The sequence below is a fragment of the Xiphophorus couchianus genome, chromosome 2 (assembly GCF_001444195.1).
Source record: "Xiphophorus couchianus chromosome 2, X_couchianus-1.0, whole genome shotgun sequence".
NCBI classification, from domain to species: Eukaryota; Metazoa; Chordata; class Actinopteri; order Cyprinodontiformes; family Poeciliidae; genus Xiphophorus; species Xiphophorus couchianus.
In genome coordinates this window covers 16,074,787-16,096,889 of record NC_040229.1, presented here as the reverse complement: position 1 = coordinate 16,096,889, position 22,103 = coordinate 16,074,787, and the positions used below count along the sequence as shown (strand labels likewise).

At 39.8% G+C, this 22,103-nt stretch overlaps 1 protein-coding gene across 6 annotated transcripts in view; it reads right to left on the bottom strand.

Moving 5' to 3' along the window:
* pclob (piccolo presynaptic cytomatrix protein b) overlaps positions 1 to 16,312 on the bottom strand; it is a 64,367-nt gene extending 48,055 nt beyond the window's left edge. For 5 of the 6 annotated variants that reach the window (XM_028037003.1, XM_028037036.1, XM_028037011.1 and 2 more), the window contains exons 1-11: positions 16,176 to 16,309; positions 12,878 to 13,946; positions 11,888 to 12,724; positions 9,758 to 10,573; positions 8,651 to 9,511; positions 7,592 to 8,527; positions 6,382 to 7,371; positions 5,383 to 6,204; positions 4,340 to 5,164; positions 3,096 to 4,196; positions 1,007 to 2,716 (exon numbers count right to left, since the gene is read on the bottom strand). In XM_028037003.1, coding sequence (XP_027892804.1) covers positions 1,007 to 2,716; positions 3,096 to 4,196; positions 4,340 to 5,164; positions 5,383 to 6,204; positions 6,382 to 7,371; positions 7,592 to 8,527; positions 8,651 to 9,511; positions 9,758 to 10,573; positions 11,888 to 12,724; positions 12,878 to 13,723 — 9,744 coding nt within the window. In that variant the 5' untranslated portion in view covers positions 13,724 to 13,946; positions 16,176 to 16,309. Of the gene's footprint in view, positions 1 to 1,006; positions 2,717 to 3,095; positions 4,197 to 4,339; positions 5,165 to 5,382; positions 6,205 to 6,381; positions 7,372 to 7,591; positions 8,528 to 8,650; positions 9,512 to 9,757; positions 10,574 to 11,887; positions 12,725 to 12,877; positions 13,947 to 16,175 lie in introns of all 6 variants that reach the window. The other variant, XM_028037042.1, reaches the window with a different exon arrangement.
* Between the last annotated feature and the right edge of the window lie 5,791 nt (positions 16,313 to 22,103).

Below are 22,103 nucleotides of genomic sequence, written 5' to 3'. Positions count from 1 at the left end.
TGAGCTTAATCCATTTTATACCCACTTATTGGCATATCACAGGGATTTGCTATTTCAAATCTCTGACAGAGTTTGGAGTTTCCCTCGTCCCTGGTTTCCTATTACAACAGATCCCATCTCACTAATGCTGTTGCGCAACCATCAGTCATCACTTTAATACTTTTTAGTATTGCCAGTCTGTCGACAAGCCAGTTATGCAACAAATCTGACCTGTCCAGTCAAGAGAGAAAGCCCCAAAACAGCCTACATGCAGCATGTTGTCTTGCATGTGTTCTTTGTTTTAAAATGAGATCCTTAATTCAAAGACGAGGAGAGAATATCATGCATCCAACTAAGTTCCCATTAAAGTCATAGACTTATGAAAATTGTAAGTGCAGCAGCTCGCATATGTCACATTTATCAAACATGAACAATACTGATACTAGGCCTGTCACGATAAACAATAAATCAATGATTTGCACGGTAAATTAAAATTATCGAGCTCATTTTAATTTAGCGGCTTTATCATTTCTTACTGCCTTTTTCTCTTTCTATTGATGACACTGGATGAAAAAAGGCTCAACTCCGGTGCTCTCCACTGACCCTTCCCTTCCTCATTTCCTTAGCATAATGCCCAGTTCGGCCGATTTTGGAATTGTCGGCTGATCGTCGGCCCATTTTCAAAACCTGAGACCACAAACTAGCCGACAGAAATTGTAGGTACAACGGGTTCAATCATGCCATGTGGTGTACGGAGGGGAATCTGTGCTTTCTGATTGGCTACCTGTCACATTCAATAAGCTGCATTCTCACTCCCAGTCAGGGAAAACCCCACACACTGCAGTGATAAACTGGCCAAAACAATCCAACCCAATCCAATAATGATTTGATCAAGATGTAAATAACCTGGAACTCTTGTCATTCAAAAAGAAATTATTTAAGGTTTTTTGAATGAAAGAAAGTAAAAATGAAAACTTTTTTTCAAGAGAAAAATTTGGCATGCAAAAATAACATAATTTTGACTTACTTTTGCAGTATGAGGCATGGGATTAAATCCACAGAAATTGCAGACAGTGTTTTTGCATTCAGTGCAGGTGTTGTAATTTGGACTATCTGTTGATCCCACATTCAGTTCAGCCTTACACAGAGGACAGGTAGACACACTTGGTGTAGGAAGAACCTTGTTCACCTCTGTGGACAGTGGTGAACCTTCTATTTTTTCTTGAAATGATGGAGTAGGTCTCGTCTGTGGAGGAGATGGCGTAGGCTGGTCTTGCAAAGATGATGCCATAGGCTTGTCTTGTTGAGGTGGTGGAGCAGGCTTGTCCTGTTGTGGTGGTGGAGCAGGCTTGTCTTGCAAAGGTGGTGGAGTAGGCTTGTCCTGTTGTGGTGGTGGAGCAGGCTTGTCTTGCAAAAGTGGTGGAGTAGGCTTGTCCTGTTGTGGTGGTGGAGCAGGCTTGTCTTGCAAAGGTGGTGGAGTAGACTTGTCCCGTTGTGGTTGTGGAGCAGGCTTGTCCCGTTGTGGTGGTGGAGCAGGCTTGTCTTGCAAAGGTGGTGGAGTAGGCTTGTCCTGTTGTGGTTGTGGAGCAGGCTTTTCTTGCAAAGGTGGTGAAGTAGGTTTGGTCTGTGAAAGTGATGGCATAAGCTTGTCTTGTTGAGGTGGTGGAGCAGGCTTGTCTTGCAAAGATGGTGGAGTAGGCTTGTCCTGTTGTGGTGATGGAGCAGGCTTGCATTGCAAAGGTGGTGGATTAGGCTTGGTCTGTGAAAGTGGTGGCATGGGCTTGTCTTGCTGAGATGATGAAGTAGGCTTGACTTGTTGTGGTAGTGGAGCAGGCTTGTCCTGTTTTGGTGGTGGAGCAGGTTTATCTTGCAAAGGTGGTGGAGTATGTTTCATCTGTGAAAGTGGTGAGGCAGGCTTGGCTTGTTGAAGTGGTTGAGTAGGCTTGTTCTGTTGAGATAGTGGAACCGGCTTGTCATGCAAAATTGGTGGAGTAGGCTTGTCGTGTTGAGGTGGTGGAGTAGGCTTATCTTGCTGAAGTGGCTCTGATTTTTGTGTAGCAGGTATTTTTGTATCTTTGGCAGGGGGTATCTTAGGAGAAACTGGAGGTGTGACTTTAGGTGAAGTAGAAGCAGTAGTTGACATCTTCCTTGGAGTAGGTGGTGTGGTTTTAGGTTCATCCTGAACAGCTGATTGGATTAGTGTAGATGCAGAACTAAGAAAAGATGAGCCAAAGCCAAACATCTTCCCAGTCACTGATTCAGTAGATTTTGCTGCTGCCACTGGTGCCTTAGGTGCACCAAATCCAAAGAAGCCCCCAGATTCTTGTTTAGTAGGCTGAACTGGTGAAGCCATTTTGGTTGGCTGTGTGGGTAGCTTTGCAGGCTGTTGCTGCACTTTTCCAATGTCTTGTTTTCCAACATCTGGCTTTACTTCTGGTTTGGTACTTTGAGTAATCTTCATTTGTTGTAGGTTTTCATTTGGTTTTTGCTGGTCAGAACCTGAAACCACTGGCACCTTTTTGACAGAATCTTCCTGAGGTGGAGCAGTTGGCAATGGGGTTGCAGCTTCCATGGCATCTTTTTGGATATGCTTGATTGGTGTAACAGTTTCCTTCTGTATAACTGGAGAAGACCGTGAAATTTCGCTTGGTGTCTGTTTTGCCACGGGAGCTACAGTAGACTCTGACACTTTCAATGCCCTCTGCATCTGGCAATTTAGACAAAGCCATTCCTTTGTCTGAAACAAATGACATCAAAGAAATGTTGGAAAGTCAACATACAACAGAGGGTGACCATCATTTAATGGCAGAATGTCTTTATAAGAAAATAATCCAGAGAATGAAAAATAGGTATTATGTGTTTGTTATTAAAATTGTTAATTCAGACAGTTCAAGTGAGGCCCTCGCATCTCCTATAGAAACAAAATATTTGAGAACAATTTTTTGTTTTATGAATTGTTTTACCTGTAAGTATTTTCGAATCCAAATTATGACAGAACTGATAACAGTCAAATGCTTGATTAAGCTAATCATTTCCACTGCTGGGATACAAATGTAATATGTCTCTATTCTAAAGCAAATAATTGCAAATGTGACTTTTGTGAAGATGATGCTTACCTCTGATATATTTGAGATTGCATCAAATCCACACTGGTTGCACACTGTAGTCTTGCACTCTGTGCAAGTGTTGTAGTTTTTAAGATCTTTGGAGTCAAAATTTAGCTTGATCTTACAAAGTGGACACACTGACAGATCAGTCTTGGAAGCATCTTGCCCATTTAGTGGTACTTTAGAGTTGTCTGAAGGTGATTTTGTCACTTTGGCTGGTTCTGTTGGAAGAATTTTAGTCTGCTGTGGTTTCTCAGAATTCTTGTCCTCAGTCTTCTGCACAGAAGTTAACTTAGCATCCAGTGCTGGTAATGTTTTAGGAGAAGCTGGTGGTGTAGGCTTTGGAGAGGCTCTATCTGTGGCGGACATCTTACGAGGAGTAGGCAGAGTAGTTCTATTTTCATCTTGAACAGCTGAAGTAATCAAATTGGATGCAGAACTTAAGAAAGACGAGCCAAAGCCAAACATCTTTCCAGTAACTGAGTCTGCAGGTTTTTCTGCTGTAGGCTGTATTTTAGGGCCTCCAAAACCAAAGAAGCTACCCGACTCTGGTTTTGTAGCCTGAACTGATGGCGATGCAGACTTAGGAGAGCTCTCAGGTTTCTTAGGATGTATTGTGGGTTGTTTTGCTCCCTTCTGCTGTGGTGTAGAGGTAGGCTTGTCTGTAGGTGGACCTCGTTTTGCCTCATCTGTAGGAATAGCAGGCTTAGTAGAAGAAGGAACTTTCTGAATTTGTTGCTGTGGTGTGTCTGGTTGTACTTTCGGCACATCAGAACATGGTTTTTGTGAGGCTGGCGAAACATCTACATTTGTGGCAGTTGGTGGGCCACTTTCATCAGGGACTGAAGCAGATGCACAAGAGACTTCCTTTGTTGGTTCACTAACAAGAAGGAGTTCTGTTTCTCTAGCCATAATAATGTTAGCTGGGTCAGTGACTGGCTCAGAAATCTCTTGCTTGGAAATATTAGCAGTTGGGGTTTCTTTCTTCTGTTTATGGACAGGAAAATCTTTGCTTGGTGAAGGTTGTGTTTTCATCATTGGGAGGCCTGGGGGTTCAGAAGCTCCAAGAGCTCTCTGCATCTGACAGTTGAGACACAACCATTCCTTTGCCTGCAAACACAAAAATAGAACCAAGAGTTATTTGTAGTGGAAATTTGATATGTTATGTTGCTTTGAACAAATAAAAACTGTTTCACATAAATAGTTGAACACATCTTCAATAAAAAAACTTGAATGAGTTAGTATTCATTTACCTTAGAGATATTCGGCATTGGACTAAAACCACATTTGTTGCAAACAGAGGTTTTGCAGTCAGTGCAGGTGTTAAAGTTGGGAGGGTTCTTGGAGTCAATGTTAAGCTCCACTTTGCAGAGTGGACAAGCAACTTGAGCCTGTTTTGTCAATTCCATCTGGCCTTTACCATCTTCTTTCTGCCCTGTTGGAGTAATTTTAGGCTCCTGAAGTTTGTCTGGTATCTTTTTGACATGCGTTTTCTGCTCATCATCTTCTTTGACCTCTACTTCTGAACCTTTTCTTTGAGGTTCTTTGGCTTGGTATTGTTTTACATCCTCTATGGATTTGAAAAGTTGTCCAGCTGATGTCTTTATAGTTTCACATTTCTCCTCATTTTCGAATGTGTCTGGAGGTAGTGGAGTTGTCTTCCTGTCTGTGGCAATAGGAGGACCTTGTGTAGGCATTGGTTGTTTGACATCAGAAACAACAGGCCTTACCTCTTCACTTTGAGGAACCAAAGACTTTAGAGTACCCTCAGTAGAAAATAAATTGGTTTTCTGATCTTTTGCTAGACCTGAGGCTGAAGCTGTTTCATCTTTTGACTTCAATGAGGCAGAAGTTTGCAATATGTCTTTCTTTTGAGGTGCACCTTGTGCTTTGTCAATAACTTCAACTTCTTCTTTAGAAATACTGTGTTTCCTTTCATTTGTCACCTCTTTTTTGACAGTACCAGGTGAGGAAACTTGGCTCGGAGATCCCTGAACTTTCTTCAGAGGAGGCTGTACTGAGTCACCTGCTGCCAGAGCTCTTTGCATCTGGCAAGTCAAACACAACCATTCCCTCATCTGTCAGAAAAACAATGTTACATTATGTTAAATAAAAAATGCTTATATCTACTAAGTAAAACATAATATCAATAAATAAATGTGCAAATATGTCAATACAATTCAGTATTACCAGTATTTCCCTAGGAAAATTCTATGTTTTAGAGACATTTATTATTCAACGTTTTTCAAAGAGTCAATATCAAGGGTTGCAACTATGGGAAAGCAAGATCTCTTACCTCTAACTGGTTTGGCATGGGGTCAAATCCACACTGATTACAAACTCTGTTCTTGCATTCGGTGCAGGTATTGTAGTTAGGTGGATCCTTGGACCCCATGTTAAGTTCAGCCTTACAGAGCACACAGCTGGTGTTTGGTTTGATAGCACCTTTGGAAGCTTCTATAATCTTAGAAGCTTCTGGCTGACCCTTGTCATCTTTGACTTGGACCAGAGCAAGTGCCTTAGGCTGCTGAGATTCTGGCTGCTCCTTCTTTTGGGCAGCATGGGATTTGACTTCTTTTGCAGGGGATAACTTGGGAGATACTGGTGGAGTGGTCTTAGGTTGATCTTGAACAGCTGAGGTTATTAATGTAGAAGCAGAGCTGAAAATGGATGAACCAAAGCCAAGCATTTTTCCAGAGACGGACTCCACTGGTTTGTCCACATTAGGCTCAGTTTTACCTTTGCCTAATTCAAAGAAGCTACCTGAATCTTTCTGTGGCACCCCCGTCACATTGCTCTGCTTCTGTTCAGCTTGCCTTGTCTGGCCTGGTGATTTGCTTGGGCCTGATGTTTTCTGCTGTTCTTGTGGGGTTTTCTTAGAAGGAACTGGGCTAGCCTGTTTATTAACCACTTGCTTGTCAGCTGTCTCAGGGGGCTGTGCGGATGAAGATAATTTCCTCTGAGGTGACTGTGGTGCAGAGGAGACTTTCTTTTCAGGTTCAGCTGGGCTGGTGATGCCTGCTTGGGATTTTGCCTGAGGCTTGAGAGAAGTAACTCCTGGAGGCTCTGTCACTTCCAGAGCTCGTTCCATCTGACAGGTGAGACACAACCACTCAACCTAAAATCAGAAGGAAATCAAGTTAATATGAACAACTCTTAGGTTGTGAGTTGTTTATATATTTATCATTTTTTTGAAACATCAAATCAAGAAAATTACACTTCTAAAATAGATTGGTCTTTAACAGTCTATACAGAATAACAATGTGATATACTTTATTTTTTCCTATTCTCTTACCACAGTTTTGCTTGGCATTGGGTGAAATCCACACTGGTTGCACACTGTGTTTTTGCACTGTGTGCATGTATTATAATTGGGTGGATCCTTGGAGCCTATGTTGAGTTTGATCTTACACAGTGGACAGGTGGACTGTTCTAGTTTGACACTTGCAGGGGTACCTGCTTCAGATTTCAAAGCCTCTGATGGGGTTTTCTCCACTTTAGCCTGTACTGATGGAAGGGTCTTTGTCTGCAAGGATGTCTCTGCTTTCTTCTGCTGCTCAAGCTTTTGGGAAGCAGAAGGCTTGATCTCTTTTGATTTTGGTTCTGCAGTTGGCTGATCCTCTGACTGCTGTTGCTGTTCTGACTTTTTCTCCTGTTCTACTTTTGGAGCTGTAGGTGATTTTGCCTCTTTTGAAGGAGACATCTTGGGAGAAACTGGTGGTGTTGTATTGAGCTGGTCCTTCACCGCTGAGGTTATTAAGGTAGAAGCAGAACTAAAGATGGATGAACTGAACCCTAACATCTTCCCACCCACTGACTCGGCAGTCTTTGCGCCTTCTGGCTGAGGTTTAGATTCAACAAGGCCAAAGAAGCCTCCAGACTCTTGCTGTTTTGCTGGAGTAGTGCTACTCCGTCTGCGTTCATGTTGGTTTGTCAGATCTGATGGTTTCTTTTCTTCGGCTTTTAGTTTTTCTTGAGGTGCTTTCTGATCTAGTGCAGGGCTAACTTGTTTTAGAGGAGCATCACTAGATGGAGGTTTGCTTAATGGTATTGACTGTTTTTTCTGTGGTGAAACTTTCCCTAAAGGTTCTCTAGATTGCTCCACAACATCGAGACCATCCTTTTTTGGAGAAGAAATGAGTTTGGAGGTATCTTTCAGCTGAACATCAGTGGGTGGAGGAAATTTACTGGGTGAGGTTTGGGTCTTTAAAGCAGGAGGGCCTGGAGGTTCAGGTGGTCCAACTGCTCTCTTCACCTGACATGTAAGACACAGCCACTCTTTTACCTAAATTACAGCAAACACAAAAAATAGGTGTTGATTTAAGAACAAACATTAAAATTCTAATAAAAGCCAGTTTGTCTACACAATGAAGAAAATTAAGAGTACACGTGAAAAGGTCTAAAGTACCTTGAGGCATTTTTTGTGAATTGGTGCTATATAAATAAAACTGAATTGAACTGAATAACTTTATTTCTCACAGCCGAAGCTTTGCTTCAGTACTTACCTCACCCATGGGCATGGGGTTAAATCCACATTGGTTACAAACTGTGGTCTTGCATTCAGTGCAGGTATTGTAATTTGGAGTCTGCTTGGAGCCAATGTTCATCTCACCCTTACACAGTGGACAGATAGTTGGACCTCCATCTGAACATCTTAGAGAGTCTGTTCCTACATGTGGCTGTGATAGAACTTTGTCTTCTTTCTTCAGCTGAGATTCCCCTGGTTTTGCAGAAAGAACCTTTGGCTCTCTAACTGGTGACATTTTGGGAGAAACTGTAGGTGTACTTTTTGGTGAAATCTTTGGTGAAACAGACATCTTGCCAGAGAGTTGGGGTGGTGCAGACATCTTACGAGAGCCAGGTGGTGTAGTTCGTGATTCAGCAGCTGATATCAGATTTGATGCTGAACTGAAAATAGATGAACCAAATCCAAACATCTTTCCACCCAAGGATTCAGTTGTTTTTGAAGCCTCAGATACTTTTTTAGTATCTTTTGAGCCGGTTGTTTTTTCTGATTCCTCTTGAAGATCTGGTTTCATCTTCATGTATTTTGGGTCACACTCACTTTCCTGGCCAGTCTGTCTCTGTGTACTTGTTACTCTTTCGACAATTGAAAGAGACTGACCAGTGCTTGGGCTGGGCTGTATTTTCGCTTCTGGTTCTTTAGCAGCAGGTGGTACAACTGCACGCTGTGTTCTCTGAGGAGAAGCAGATGTGGAGCTCCTCTCGGTGTTAGATGAATCAGGTAGTGGGGCTTCTATCTTTTTGTCAGACAATTCCTTCTTTAGACATTCCTTTTGTTTAGGAGGTGGGATTTTCTGACGTACAGTTAACGCTGAACCTTTGTTTGTTTCAGTCTCTGGTTTTATGGAAGGTCCAGTGACATCAGAGGTACTGAGAGCTCTTTCCATCTGGCAGTTCAGGCATAGCCATTCTTTGACCTGGAGGGAGAAAAACATAAACCAATAGGACTTAGAGTGAAATTTTTTATGCAAGACGTTGAGTGAATCCAGGACATTTGTTTTTAAGATATAAACACATTTACAAAATATTACTTTTATTACCTCTGACACATTTGGCATTGGGTTAAATCCACACTGGTTGCACACAGTGGTCTTGCATTCTGTGCATTTTTTGTAGTTGGGAGGATCTTTGGAAGCAATATTGAGTTCAGTCTTACATAGAGGACAGGTAGAGTAGTCAGTCTTTTGACTATCTGAAGATATTACATCTTTATTTACTTTGGCTTGCAGCAATGGAGAGTGACTAGTTTGCTGAACTTGCTCTGGTTTCTTCTCTGAGTCATATTTCTGAACTGGAATTGATTTGGTTCCCTTTGCTGCTGGAAGTTTGGGAGAAACTGGTGGTGTTTTTGATTCATCTTGTACTGCAGAAGTTATAAAATTGGAAGCAGAACTCAACATTGAAGAACCAAAGCCAAACATTTTTCCTCCAAGTGACTCAGTAGGTTTTGTAGCTTCTGGTTGAGGCTTGGAACCACCAGATTTTAAGGACCTTCCATCTTCCTCTTTTGTTGATGTAATACCACTCTTTTTTTGTTCAGTCTGACTTGTCTGGTCTGATGGCTTATTATAACTTGTCTTTTGGTCTTGTTCCAGAATTTTTTGACTAGCTTCTGGTATGACCTGTTTTCTTAATTCGGGTCCTTTTTTGACTTCGGCCTTTGCTGATTGCTCAAGTGATTTTTGTGATTTGTGCTGTGGGGAGCCTAATAGCATAGTCTCCTTAGAATTAGCAGGTACTGAAATTTCTTTCTCTTGTAAGGGTGTTTCTTTCCTTATAGCATCAGCAGATGCAGATGTTTTGTTTGGAGAGGCTCGTAATTTCATCACAGGTGTTCCTGGAGGCTCAGATGCCCCAAGTGCTCTTTGCACCTGGCAGTTGAGACATAACCACTCTTTGATCTACAATAGAACAAACATAATTAGACATTCAGATAGATTTAGGCAGAAAACAGAGCAAAAGATTATGGTTTAGAATTATTTGTTTATGTAGCTTAGAATCCTCTTTTAATAAATATTTATTAAAAGATAACATTTATCTTTTAAATAAATATTTAAAGATAAATATTTATGTAATATATATATTTAGCTAGAGCTAAAAAAAATGTTTAGCAAACATTTTCTTGCTACTTAAACTTCTGATCTTACCTCCTTTACATTTGGTGTGGGATTAAATCCACATTGGTTACAGACAACAATTTTGCACTCTGTGCAGGTGCTGTAGTTTGGAGGGTCCTTGGTGCCCACATTCAGTTTTACTTTACAGAGAGGACAGGTGGAATCAGACATTCTGGAAATAAGTGGTGAGGCTGATTCTTTCTTTGGCAGTTCTGAGGGAGGTTTATCTGCTTCTGGCTGCACTGGTGTTGGACCCGGGGTTTGCTGTACCTGCTGTGGCTTTTTCTCCTGTTCTTGCTTTTTGACTGTGAGAGATTTGGGATCCTTTGCAGGGGACAACTTCGGAGAAACAGGCGCTGTAGTTTTGGGATCATCATGGACAGCTGAAGTAATTAGAGTTGAAGCAGAGCTAAAGATGGAGGTACCAAAACCAAACATTTTCCCAGTCACTGATTCGGCAGGTTTTGCTGCATCACTTTGACTTTTAGGCGCACCAAAACCAAAGAGGCCTCCAGACTCTTGCGTTGTGGCATTTCCAGTTTTTTGTGGAGGCTTGGTGGTCTGGTTGGTTTGTTTCTGAGGATCTATCCTTTGGCTCTGCTGAGGTGTCTTCTGTCCAGGAGCTTGGCCAGCTTGCCTTTGGCTTACTGGTCCTTCAGTCTTGACTTGTTTTACAGCTACTGTTGATTCTTTTTTCTGAGGAGAACCAGGAGCAGAAGTCCTTTCAGGTCCAGGCGATGTTGCAGTTGTCTTTTTAAATGAATCAGCCAAGAGCGTTTTTTTCTGTGGTTCAGTTCCTGCAGCAGCTCGTTTCACCTGGCAATTCAGACAAAGCCACTCTTTCTCCTTTAAGAAAACAAAGGAAGAAAGTGAGATATGAATAAACTGCATCTCGCATAAGTTCCTAAGTGAAAATATGTGCAAGTTTAGGCTGTTACATTTTAAACAAAATTCCACCCACACAGAAATCCCAAATATTATTGAATGTAAGGACTGTAATGACATAAACAATGATAAAACTGAGTTTATGATTACTTTCTCATACAAAGATAATTAAGAAATAAACTATGTGGTAGAAGTCACCTTTTGAAATGTATTTAATTTCAGAAAAAAATTTACTTTATTGTAAAAGTGGATTAAAACTAGTTTAAAATGGGCGTGCCATGGTGGCGTAGGGGATAGAGCGACCCATGTTTGGAGGCCTTGAGTCCTCGATGCGGCCGTCGCGGTTCGACGGGCCTTCTTCAATGGCAATCACAACCTCTAAAACTAAATTATTCTGAAAACCTATTGGGTAAGGTGAAGAGAAAATAACCTAAGAGAAGGTCCACGACTTTTGAAGATGAATAGAGAAGTGCAAAGAACAAAATTCAAATTTCCCTCTTTCTATATATCCCAACCATGAATAAATGTACTGCAATGTTTGGATTTTACAAAATATTTTTGTGTGAGGTTTTGCTACATTAGAAAAGAATTATTTATTTTAAAGTAATGAATAAAAACAATAAATCCCCCTACAAACCTTTACAACTGGTACTAGAAATCTTGATAATTCTGTATATTGCTCAAGGCTTGGATTTCTTTTTCATATCATTTTTTATTTTAGTTTTGTTCTAGAACTACTTTATCCATGCTCTTAAACAACAAGATCATGTAGCCCTGGATTATCCTTGGTAAGCTAGATAGTTACTGTGCATTGAGTTACAGCGTTAAGTGTCGGGTTCTATGTGCTTCAGGTAGCACCAAGTTTGTCATTCTGTTTATCCATTCTGTATTCCCAAAATCTGTGCAGTGAGTGTGCTTTGACATGGAAAGGTAAGCTAATTTGCAGTCAACACTGGTTGTTGCCTAGGACAATCACCTATTGTTTTAAATTATGTCAGAATATATTCTGAATTCTGTGTGTATTTATATATTAACTTTAGTCTCTCTCCAAAAACAAATGCAGCGCAGACAAAATATTTTTTTTTTTACAAGACACAGGACTGTATAAGAATAAGCAATACTTCTTGATTGAAAAACTGCTTTATCTCAGAAAGAAATAACTTTGTTCACAAAGCGATGGAATTGTTTAGAAAAGAGCCTATGTGAAAATGTTATTTGTTATACTGTCAATTATTTTTCTTTCCGGATTCATTCAATGAATATTACATGTCTTACCTCTTTTACATTTGGCATGGGGTTGAATCCACACTGATTGCAGACAGTGCTTTTGCATTCTGTGCAGCTGTTGTAGTTGGGAGGATCCTTTGAGCCAACATTAAGAACCATCTTACAAATCGGACAAATGGATTGGCCCTTGTCGATAGGATTGAGGGAGACTGTTGCTGCCTTTGGAGCCTCTGCAGGGGATTTTCCTGCTTTCTGCACTGCTGACTGAGTCTTTTTATCCTGAGGTTGTTGCTGCTTTTTTTCTAGTTCTAACTTTTGGCCAGAAGCTGCCTTACTGTCCTTTGTGAGCTGCATTTTGGGAGAAACTGGTGTGATTTTGGGTTCATCCGGAACAGCTGAGCCAATTAAGGTAGATGCAGAACTAAAAAGTGAGGAACCAAAACCAAACATCTTCCCCGTTGCTGACTCATCTGGTTTTGCAGATTCACCTTTAGCACCACTACTAAAGCCAAATAAACCTCCAGATGCCTGCTGTGGAGCTGGAGTAACCCTGCTTTGCGTTTGGCCAGGTTGACCACTTGGATGCATTTTTGGAGATCCTGATGCTCGCTGAGAATCTGGTGTCATTCTCTGAGCTTGACCTAACCGGGCACCTTGTTTTGGATTTTCTGGTCCTTTAGGAGGTTCATCGCTAGCTGGCACTTTTATTGGTTTAGACTGTACTTTCGGTGATGAACCTGGTGCTGAAATGTCCTTTTTTGTAGGTTCACCAGGTGGTGGTTTCTGGTTTTGAGGAGCAGAAGGCCTTTTCTTAGGAGGTCCTGGTGGCTCTGAAGTTCCTTGAGCTCTTTGTATTTGGCAGTTTAGGCAAAGCCACTCATGCCCCTATATAATAGTTAAAAGATAGATACAGCTAAATTAGTACATGAAAGTAAAGAAAATAAAAATACAATTCTACAATTAGATGAGATCTTTTATCAATTACTATTAATACAAATATGTGTGTACATATGTGGGTATAATGAAGCCACTACTTACATCAGTGTCTGGAGGACTGAAGCCACATAAGCTGCACACCTCAGTTTTACACTGTGTGCAGGTTTTGTAGTTAGGTGATTCCTTGGTATGGATATTAAGTTCTGTTGTGTTACACACTGGGCAAAGAGGTTTAGAAACTGCTTTTGACTGAGGTCTGGCTTTGGTTGCTCCCAATGATGGAGAGCCAACAGGTGTCACTTCAGGTGTGCCTGGGTACTTAATGTCTTGTTGTCTATCGGATATTTGATTTTTGCCCCCTTTCTGCTGTTGTCCTACCTTAGGTGAGTGCAGTTGTTGTCTAGTTTTTGGTGACGACTGCTGTTGTTGGCTTACTTTCTCTGACCCAGTGTTTGTGGGACCCTGTACCCCAGCCTTTAAAAGTTCTTGATTTTGTACACTACTCTTAGCAGAGTCCTGTTGTTCTTTCAACTTGGGTGGAACTTGTTTTGAAGATACAGGTTGTGCTTCATCCTTTGCTGGAACCTGATGTTGAATTCCATGCTTTGGTGAACTCTGCTGGGGTGGATCTTTAGTTTGTTGTCCTGCAGGTTTATTTGTTGGTGGAGCAGTCTGTCCATTGCCACGTAGCTGTGGTGATCCCTGTTTAGGGAGAGGCTGGGATTTTTGCATAAGGGGACCCTGGTTGGATTTTTGGGGTGCCTGTTCTTGTTGCGTGTTTTTTCCAGGGCCAGGTCCGGGTTGTGGTTCTCCTGATGCTTTCCTCCCCTGTTGAGGAGGTGACTTTTTATCCCCTTCCCCATCATCTCCGAACAAGCCAAACTTATTCACAGCAGAAGACATAGCATTCAGGGGATTCGCCCCACTGAGAAATTTGGAGGAGAACATGGCTGGGTCTGCTTCTTCTACTTTGTCCTCCTCCTCACTGGAACTAGAGTCTATAAGGCTATCAGAGTCAGAGCAGGAGCTGTCCCCTCTTTGACCCGGCTCTCCAGCAGAGGCCTGGGCTGGAGCTGCACCTGAGGAAAGGGCATCTACAGCCCTTCTGCTGTTGCTGCTACTGCTGCTGCTGCCAGGGCTCTCCTCTGGCTCAGCTTCTACACCAGACTTCCTAAATGCACAACAGAGAAAAATAAATTAAGTGTGAAATAACAACAAGCAAGATAGGGGAAGAGATTACAAAGAGCTTAAGGACTTTTGAACTGCACACATATCTAATGCTTTTTGAGCCAATTTGCTGCTATCAACAAAACAAAAAGAGGTTAATCATTTAAATTCAATATGACAATCAATTTTACAGTGCATTTCAGCAACAAGACAGTTCAAAGTGCTTTGCATCATAAAAATACCAAAGTAAAAACATAAAACAGTCACCAATTGAAAAGCCAATAACAAACATTGCATTTTGTCAAGTACCACTGTCAAAATCGTTAATAGACATCAAATATGCTAATCAATGCTTCAGTGATTATGGGTTGATAACAATGCTCAACAGGTGGGTTTTTAGCCCTGATTTAAAAGAACTTTGTGTTTCAGCTGTTTTGCAGTTTTCTGGAAATTTGTTCCAGATTCGTGGTGCATAAAAGCAGAATGCTGCTTCTCCATGTTTGATTCTGGTTCTGGGGATGCAGAGAATTTCAGAACCATAAGATCTGAGTGATCTGGAAGGTTGGGACATATAGGCAAACTATATGTGAATGCAACATATAATAAACAAATTACTTAAATATTGTGGATTTGTGTTTCCTTCACAATAAACAAGTCATTACATAATACATCATTCAGACGGAACATTATGACTGCCCTTTAAGACAATTTTAACATTATATCTACCAGGCCTGGTTTCCCCAAATACCCTACAGGTACTTGAATTCTAACACTTTTCTATCAGCGTACTTCACTCCAGCAGTATCTACTGGATCAGACCACATGGGCCAGCCTGCACTTCCCATATGCGTCAGTGAGCTGATTTTTAATAAGTACCGACCCCTGCAGACAAGGAAAATCCCAATAGAGATGCAGTTTTGAAAATGCTTTACCCCAGTCATCTTATCATCACAACTGGGTTCTTGTGAAGTTGGCTGATTTTTTTTTTTTAAGTATAAGCCAATTTTCCTGCTTCTAGATTGATTTTACTGATTGACCGTATTCCACGTACTAACAGGTACCATAGTGATGAGAAAGTCGGTGTTGTCACGTGTCATAATGTGTTTGACGCCTTTAAAAAGAACATTTTATCTAAATAAATCTTTCCTCATTTTTCATATAAATACAATTATATGAACAAAATGTACTTTCAATGCTTCAAATAGGAATTCTTCATAAAAATTAAAAGAAAAAAGAAGAAAATATATGTTCAAATAAAACCATTCCCAATATATGTCCACTTTGAGCTTCTCGACTCGATTCACTCTCTATCTACTGCTGCTTTCAGCACCACGGATAGTGTTCGAGCCGCTCCGATGATCACTCGTGATCTCTTTCCTGCAATGTAATAAAGCAGTCCAACGTGCAGCGACGAAGGAGATCCTTAGCCCGCTACAACTGGCTCTGCTGCTGCAACCAGCACAGATTCAGATTGGGCTGTTAATCCCCTTCCACAATAAAATAATTCCAGTGATGTTTGTCTAAGAGAGGAATCTTTTGCAGGACAGGTAAATACGGGGAAATCTGAGAGGCGCTCTCTCTCTCTCTCTCTCTCTCTCTCTCTCTCTCTCTCTCTCTCGCCCTATGAAGAAACTGCAGGCACATCCGGGTAGGGACCCACCAAATCATGCATCTTACTAAATTCTTCTTTCTAAACACCCACTTCCATTTAAATGCAAAGCTTAAAGGGGGTGCAGATCCGCGGGGGGAAACGATCTCTAAGTGAGTGAATACATTTCCTTTTAGCCTAACGTTATCACTGCTTTGCTCTGCCCACAAGCACAGTCGGATTTGACGTTATCACAGCAGATGATCTGTGTGAAGAACACAGCATGCCTGACACACGATCCTTCTGAACGAGAATACATCCACGACAGGTCCAAGAGTGAGAAAAAACACGTTTCCACGTAATGTTTATTTATGTCAACGACCAGACACCTGTTCAAATCGACAAATAATCTAAATGGTCCTACTATGTGGGGAGATTTTAAACAACCAAGCGAATCCCTTGTCATGGTTTTAATTTCACAACATACCATCTGGTATCCGCGCCGTATTGCCCCCTCCCTACCCCGTCCACCATCACCCTCTCCTTCCCTCCCATCCTGCAGCCAAGCATCCTTCACCCTCCACGGTCACAATGTCAAACACTAAAACGCGGTGCCGTTCTGAGTGTAGCCCAGTGAAGGCGTACCTTCATCTGTAGCAGATCTGCTTCGCCATCCTCCTCAGTCCTCGTCGGATAACTCCCGTTCAGTGTCAGCCCGTCTAAGCAAGAGGGATGGAGGGCACAGGGCAGCAGCAGATTGAGAGCAAACAGAGCCCCACTCCGCCTCCTGCTCTAGTGCGCAGGCGCCGCATCTGACAGGTGATCACAATATATATCACGCACGGAAATCAGAATTAAAAGGGACAGGCGATTTATTCCCGCAGAGTCACGTTTGATCAATAGTGAAAAGCTGAAGGTGATGTGGTTCAGATTTCTTTACTTATTTTTTTTTGTGGCTGTGGACACATATTAAAATGTCATGGTGTTCCTGAGTCTTTGAGGGATAATGTCGAGCCACGAGAGCAACATCAGAAACATTAACGTCATATAGAAATCCGTTTTTCGTGGTTTATTAAAGGGTATATTTTGTCCTGTTTTAGTCAGGAGGGTAAAACTAAAAGATATTATACACTGTTTTCCAAAGTAGATTTCAAAGCCATGTTTTGTAGCGATCTTGTATATATATATATATATATATATATATATATATATATATATATATATATATATTGTTGTTGCGCAACACCCCCCCCCCTCCTTTCTGTCTCTACTCTCTCACTCTCGTACTTCCTCTTCTGAGAGGGGAGATGTGCTACCAGCTCTCCGTCTAACGGGTCCGTTGAGTTTCCTAAATCTGCTGGGATTTACCCTGTCCAGAACCGAAGTAAACTCTGTTTAAGCTGGTTTCGAGAAACGATTCGCCTGGTTATCTGACGGCCTACATCCAGGTGTCCCACCCTTCTTCCCCCTGTGAATTAGCCAGACTGAGCAGCCTACAGCCAACTAGTTTCACAGAGCACACCTGTTAACGGTCGCTCGTTCTCTATTTTGCAACTTGCATTTGTTATTGAACCAGGTAGGTTTTAGTGACTCGGGCGAGTCCCAAGGATGAGGTTTTAAATATGGGCTACCAGCAACCTAAAAACATTTTCCACCTCTTCCTCTCCAGAATCAAACATCACAGCTATTTTACAACCATCAAAGAACTTTAAGGTGACTCATTAACTGAATGTCCACAACATCTTTTAGATTTTCTTTATGCTAAATATTTTATTAGTAAGGCATTTTTGCAAGGGTCAGTACAGCTTAATTCAGTAGCAGAAATAATCAAATAAGTAAAATCAATCATCTAGTCTATCTTTCCCTACTGCTGATACTGAGAACTAAAAAAGGGAACCTTTGAGAGAGACGGACGGAGTTTGGCGTTTCGAACCCCAGACCTGGCTTGATGATGAAGAAGGTGTGGCAGCAGGAGGAAGATGTTGATCGGCGAAGGCCAGGATCTCCGCAGGTCTGATGAGCCTCCTCTCCGCATGGATGCTGAGGTCACACAGGACTTGGTGCTGGCAGGAAAAAAGGCACCAGTTCTTCTTCCTTGTCTTTGTCTTCATCTTTGTCTTTGGGGTCAGAACCCAGCCGATGAGAGAAGTGCGATTCGAAGCCACAGATTGTGGGCCAGACGGGTTGGTCTCCATGTGCAGGACAGTCTCCGGCTCCGTGGCCCCGGCTCTTCTTCAGCTGCAGAGTTCTTTGTCCATCTCGATCTTGGCTCGAAGCTGCCCGGAGGATCCAACAAAAGGTTCCTCTTTTGCACCCACCTTTTATAGGGTTTATCCACCCCCCTGGTGCGCCTGCTGTCTGCTTAGACAGATGATCTCATATCCATCACTGTCTTACAGACATTTCCTGATGTCTGTGCCAATGTCTCAGGGTTGCTCAACCTCCTGTGTCCCTTGCCTGCACAACCTTTCACCTACTCTCTACCTCCAACATATCAGTGATGTTTAATTGCAGTTACACCTTTTTACACCATTTCAAGTTTAATGTCAAAATCACATTTATATCACATTTATTTTCTTTAGCTTCTCTGATTTAGCATTCATTTATAATTTTATAACCATAACTTATATCACATTTATTTTCTTCAGCTTCTCTGATCTATCATTCATTTATGATTTTATAACCATAACTTATTAATTATTCTTATTATAATCTTAATGTGAGTTATTACAGATGTTTTTCTGAAAAGAAACCAAGAATAATACATGATTCTAATTATTTACTACTAAAGTTACAGTTACTTGTTTTTCTTGTAGTTCCCACAAATATAAGTGTATTATTACAAGTAAACCAATATTCATATAAGTATTTTACTTTGAATCTTATCCAATTACTAATAATGTTTAGATTTAATTTTTTAAAACTTTCATGCTTTAAAATAGTCTCAGCTATTTTTATAAATCTGCAGGCTGGAAACTTCCTCTTTTTCCAGGAAACCTGCTTTTCCTGTTTAATGACTCTCTCTGACTGACTATGATTTTTTATGATTAGATAGAAAAAAGTAGAATTAAAGCAAAGTTTGCATGAGACAAAAACAACACACACAACTAGATTTATTTTATTGACACTTAAGTCTACTGTTGGGCCTAGATGTCACTTGAGTGATTCATTTTAAAGATAACTTTATTTATTATTACTGTTAAACTAAAATCTCCAGCATGGGGAAGTGGGATGAGCTCGGATTTTCTTGACAATATATATATATATATATATATATATATATATATATATATATATACATCCAATAATAATAATAGTAATTAATACTCATTAATTACCTATATATATATATATGTATATATATATAGGTAATTAATTAGTATCATTATTAGTATTAGTATTGAGTGCATATAAATAAACAGTTTTCAGAAGCCTGATATTTTTGTTTAAAATATCTTATTTTATTGCTCATAATAATATTCACATTTTCTGAGAAACTGAATTGTTAATTTCATCAGCTCTCACTTCAAAATTATAAGAAGTAAGGACTTGAAATATGTTTCTCTTTTTAATTAATCTAATATTTCAGTTTCACTTTCTGAATTGAGAAAAATATGGAACTTTTTCAAGGTAAACCAATTTATTTAAATGTGCATGTACTTTTTAATTATGCACTGATTGCAGACCACCTATCATAATCTAGTATTCAGTCTATCAGTAAGACATAACCTATCTCAGCAAGCATCTCAACGTTATCTTTGTTTGTCCTTTGATATTCCATTTCTTTTAAAATGTGCATATACTTTTTATGCGCTGATTGCAGACCACCTGTTTTCCTTTGTGTACATTGTTCCTATTAGAGGAAAACATCTGTGCAAAACTGATTGCAAATCACTAACGGATGAACTGGCCAAGATTTTTGTATTGCCCTCAAAACACTTGGCAATTTGTGGTATGAAACAAGTAGGTTTTCAGGTGCAAGAACATATTATCTTTCTCATTCAGTCCATCAGTAAGACACATAACCCATAGAAGCATACACCTCCACATTATCAGTTATCAGTTTCCTCCATTTATATCATGCTAATACCAAAAACTAGTATGCATTCATGTTTCTTCCAGTTTACAAGCAAAAAATTTGCTTTGTAAAGAATTTAATTCTTACTTACGTTTTGCCATTTTGTGTGTAAAACCAAATTACAAGTAAGTCGTTTTTTACTTTGAGTTTTTAACTGCATTACCTAATGTATAAACACCCACAAGAAGAAAGCTTCAGTATGTGTAACTTCTTTGTTGTTCCTCCACTGATGTGATGAATCTGTGTGTATGTTTCCTGCAAGACGTAATCTTACACAGCTGATGAGATGAGAATAGTTGTAATTTTATCATGTGCAACAGTAATTTTGGGGGTGGTCATGGCAAAGGGTTACAGGGCAACCCATGTGTAGAGGCCTTAGTCTGTGATGCAGCGTTCGAGTTCCAGCATATTGACCTTTACTGCATGTCTTCCTCCTTTCTCACAACCTGCTTTGCTGTCTGACAACTGTTCGTTAGACCACTAGAGCTGACAAGACCTTTATAAAAGTTCAATGTTCTACAGTAATTTAAAAAATATAATATGAGTTTCTATACTGTATTAGATTGTTGCAATGAATGTCTGCAGCATTATTTCAAGGACCATGCCATGCGGTGTTTATCCTTTTGGGTTGTAATCAATGTCTTTATTAATAATTTTGACAATAAGGTTAAAAGGTCCATTATAAAACTGACCATGCTTAAGCAATAAAAAAAATCAATCCACAGAATCGATTGGACTGTAATAACAGAAGGCAATTCAGTGTTATTCAGTATATTCACCATTGTTAACACAGAGTGGAACAGAGAGCTGAATACCATGTCAGTTTGTGAAAAGCATGAGTGAGATGTGTGGGTATAATACAGAACAAGTGTTGTGTGGGTGTGTGGAAGAGTTACGTCATCAGTGATGCGTGAGCAGCAGTATCGCTACAGTCTCTCTTTGGAAAGTACCAGATTTGGCTTTACTGCAACACATGCACACACATACACTCACGCAAACAGGAAACATTCATCAGTACAGTCTCCATCTGAGCATAGATACTATAAATTTTCTATGTGCTCGAACATGGTCTGTAAATTTACCAAACAACTAATCTAAAGTTATTTCTAACTACTTCATTCAACAAATATGATTGTTTTTTTTAATATACTAAGGAATAATCATCTTTTTATTTGTCATGATTTTCTTGTCACGACTGAACCAAGTTCTGGTGACATATAATGCCTAGACAAACTTGTCAACAAGTATATTGTTCATAAGCTCATTCATAAGCTTTTGAATGAGAAATTGTTTCAGTCAGCAATTTATTGGGTAGAATTTTACAGCACAAAAAAGGTCACCAGGTTTCGTAGTGATCTCTTTTCAAATAAATATAGTATTTACCATCTGTAATCTTCCTTCTGATTGTGCACGCTGTTTGATAGCAAATATCTTTACTAATACTGTTGATGCACATTTTACTTTGGTTATTTGTGCATGACTGGACCAAAACATTAATTTTAGCTCACTTTACAATACACAAGGTAAAGCAGAAAATCAATATCATTAAAAAAATTCTTGGTAAAAAAAAAACGTTCAGATATCAGTTACTTTAAGAAATTGATATATTTAGAGACAGCAGAAACTTCCAGAGCTGAAAAATATTTTTTTAATTTGCATTGATGTAGGAGCAACATAAAAATAAGCCTGTAATATAACACAAAATTTGTATTTTAGCTTTTCTTCATGTGCTCCAAGTTAAAGGCAAAATATAGTTTCAATTCCTTTTTTTTTTTTTTTACCAAAATAGATTATTTTGTAAATAAATTCATTGTCTTATATATTCCCAACTGTAATTTTAGCTCTAATATTACAGATTTAGTTGTAGTTCTTGAAGTTTTGCAAACATGGAATGTGATGCTGAGTTTTAGATATCAAGCCCTTTCCCTGTGATAAAGTTTCCCATTTTTTGACTATGAGAAAGATACCCTCTCTACTTTCAGGTCTCAGTTTAAAAACTGTCTTTTTGATAAAGTTTATAGTCAGAGGAGCTTGGATAATATGCTCTTCGCTAATGTGCTGCTGTATATCTAGTAAGCTGCAGGTTTTGCTGACCATTTTTGCTTATTCTGCTCTCTTTATTATTGCTATTGTCTGTATTATTTATAATTATTGCTGCTATTAACTTAAAGATTAATCGCTATAAAGTACACCAAATGCTACAGTTCTTGACTGTGTGTCTTTTATGGACACAGCCAATAACACAGGTACTATGCCAATAACTAACCATGTACCCTATTTGTTCTTTTTTTTATACTGAAAGCACTTCTGGCTCAGTGATTCTTCATCTAGTTAACAGAGTTATTGATAAATACTATGGCTTCTATCTTCCCTTCTTCTCTATTAAAATTATTGAGATCTTTAATTCTATGTTTTATTTCATGTTTCTTTCTTGCCCTCTCAACCTTGAGCCAATTGCAACAGATTTTTCCTCACACTCAGACTGCTTTTATCCA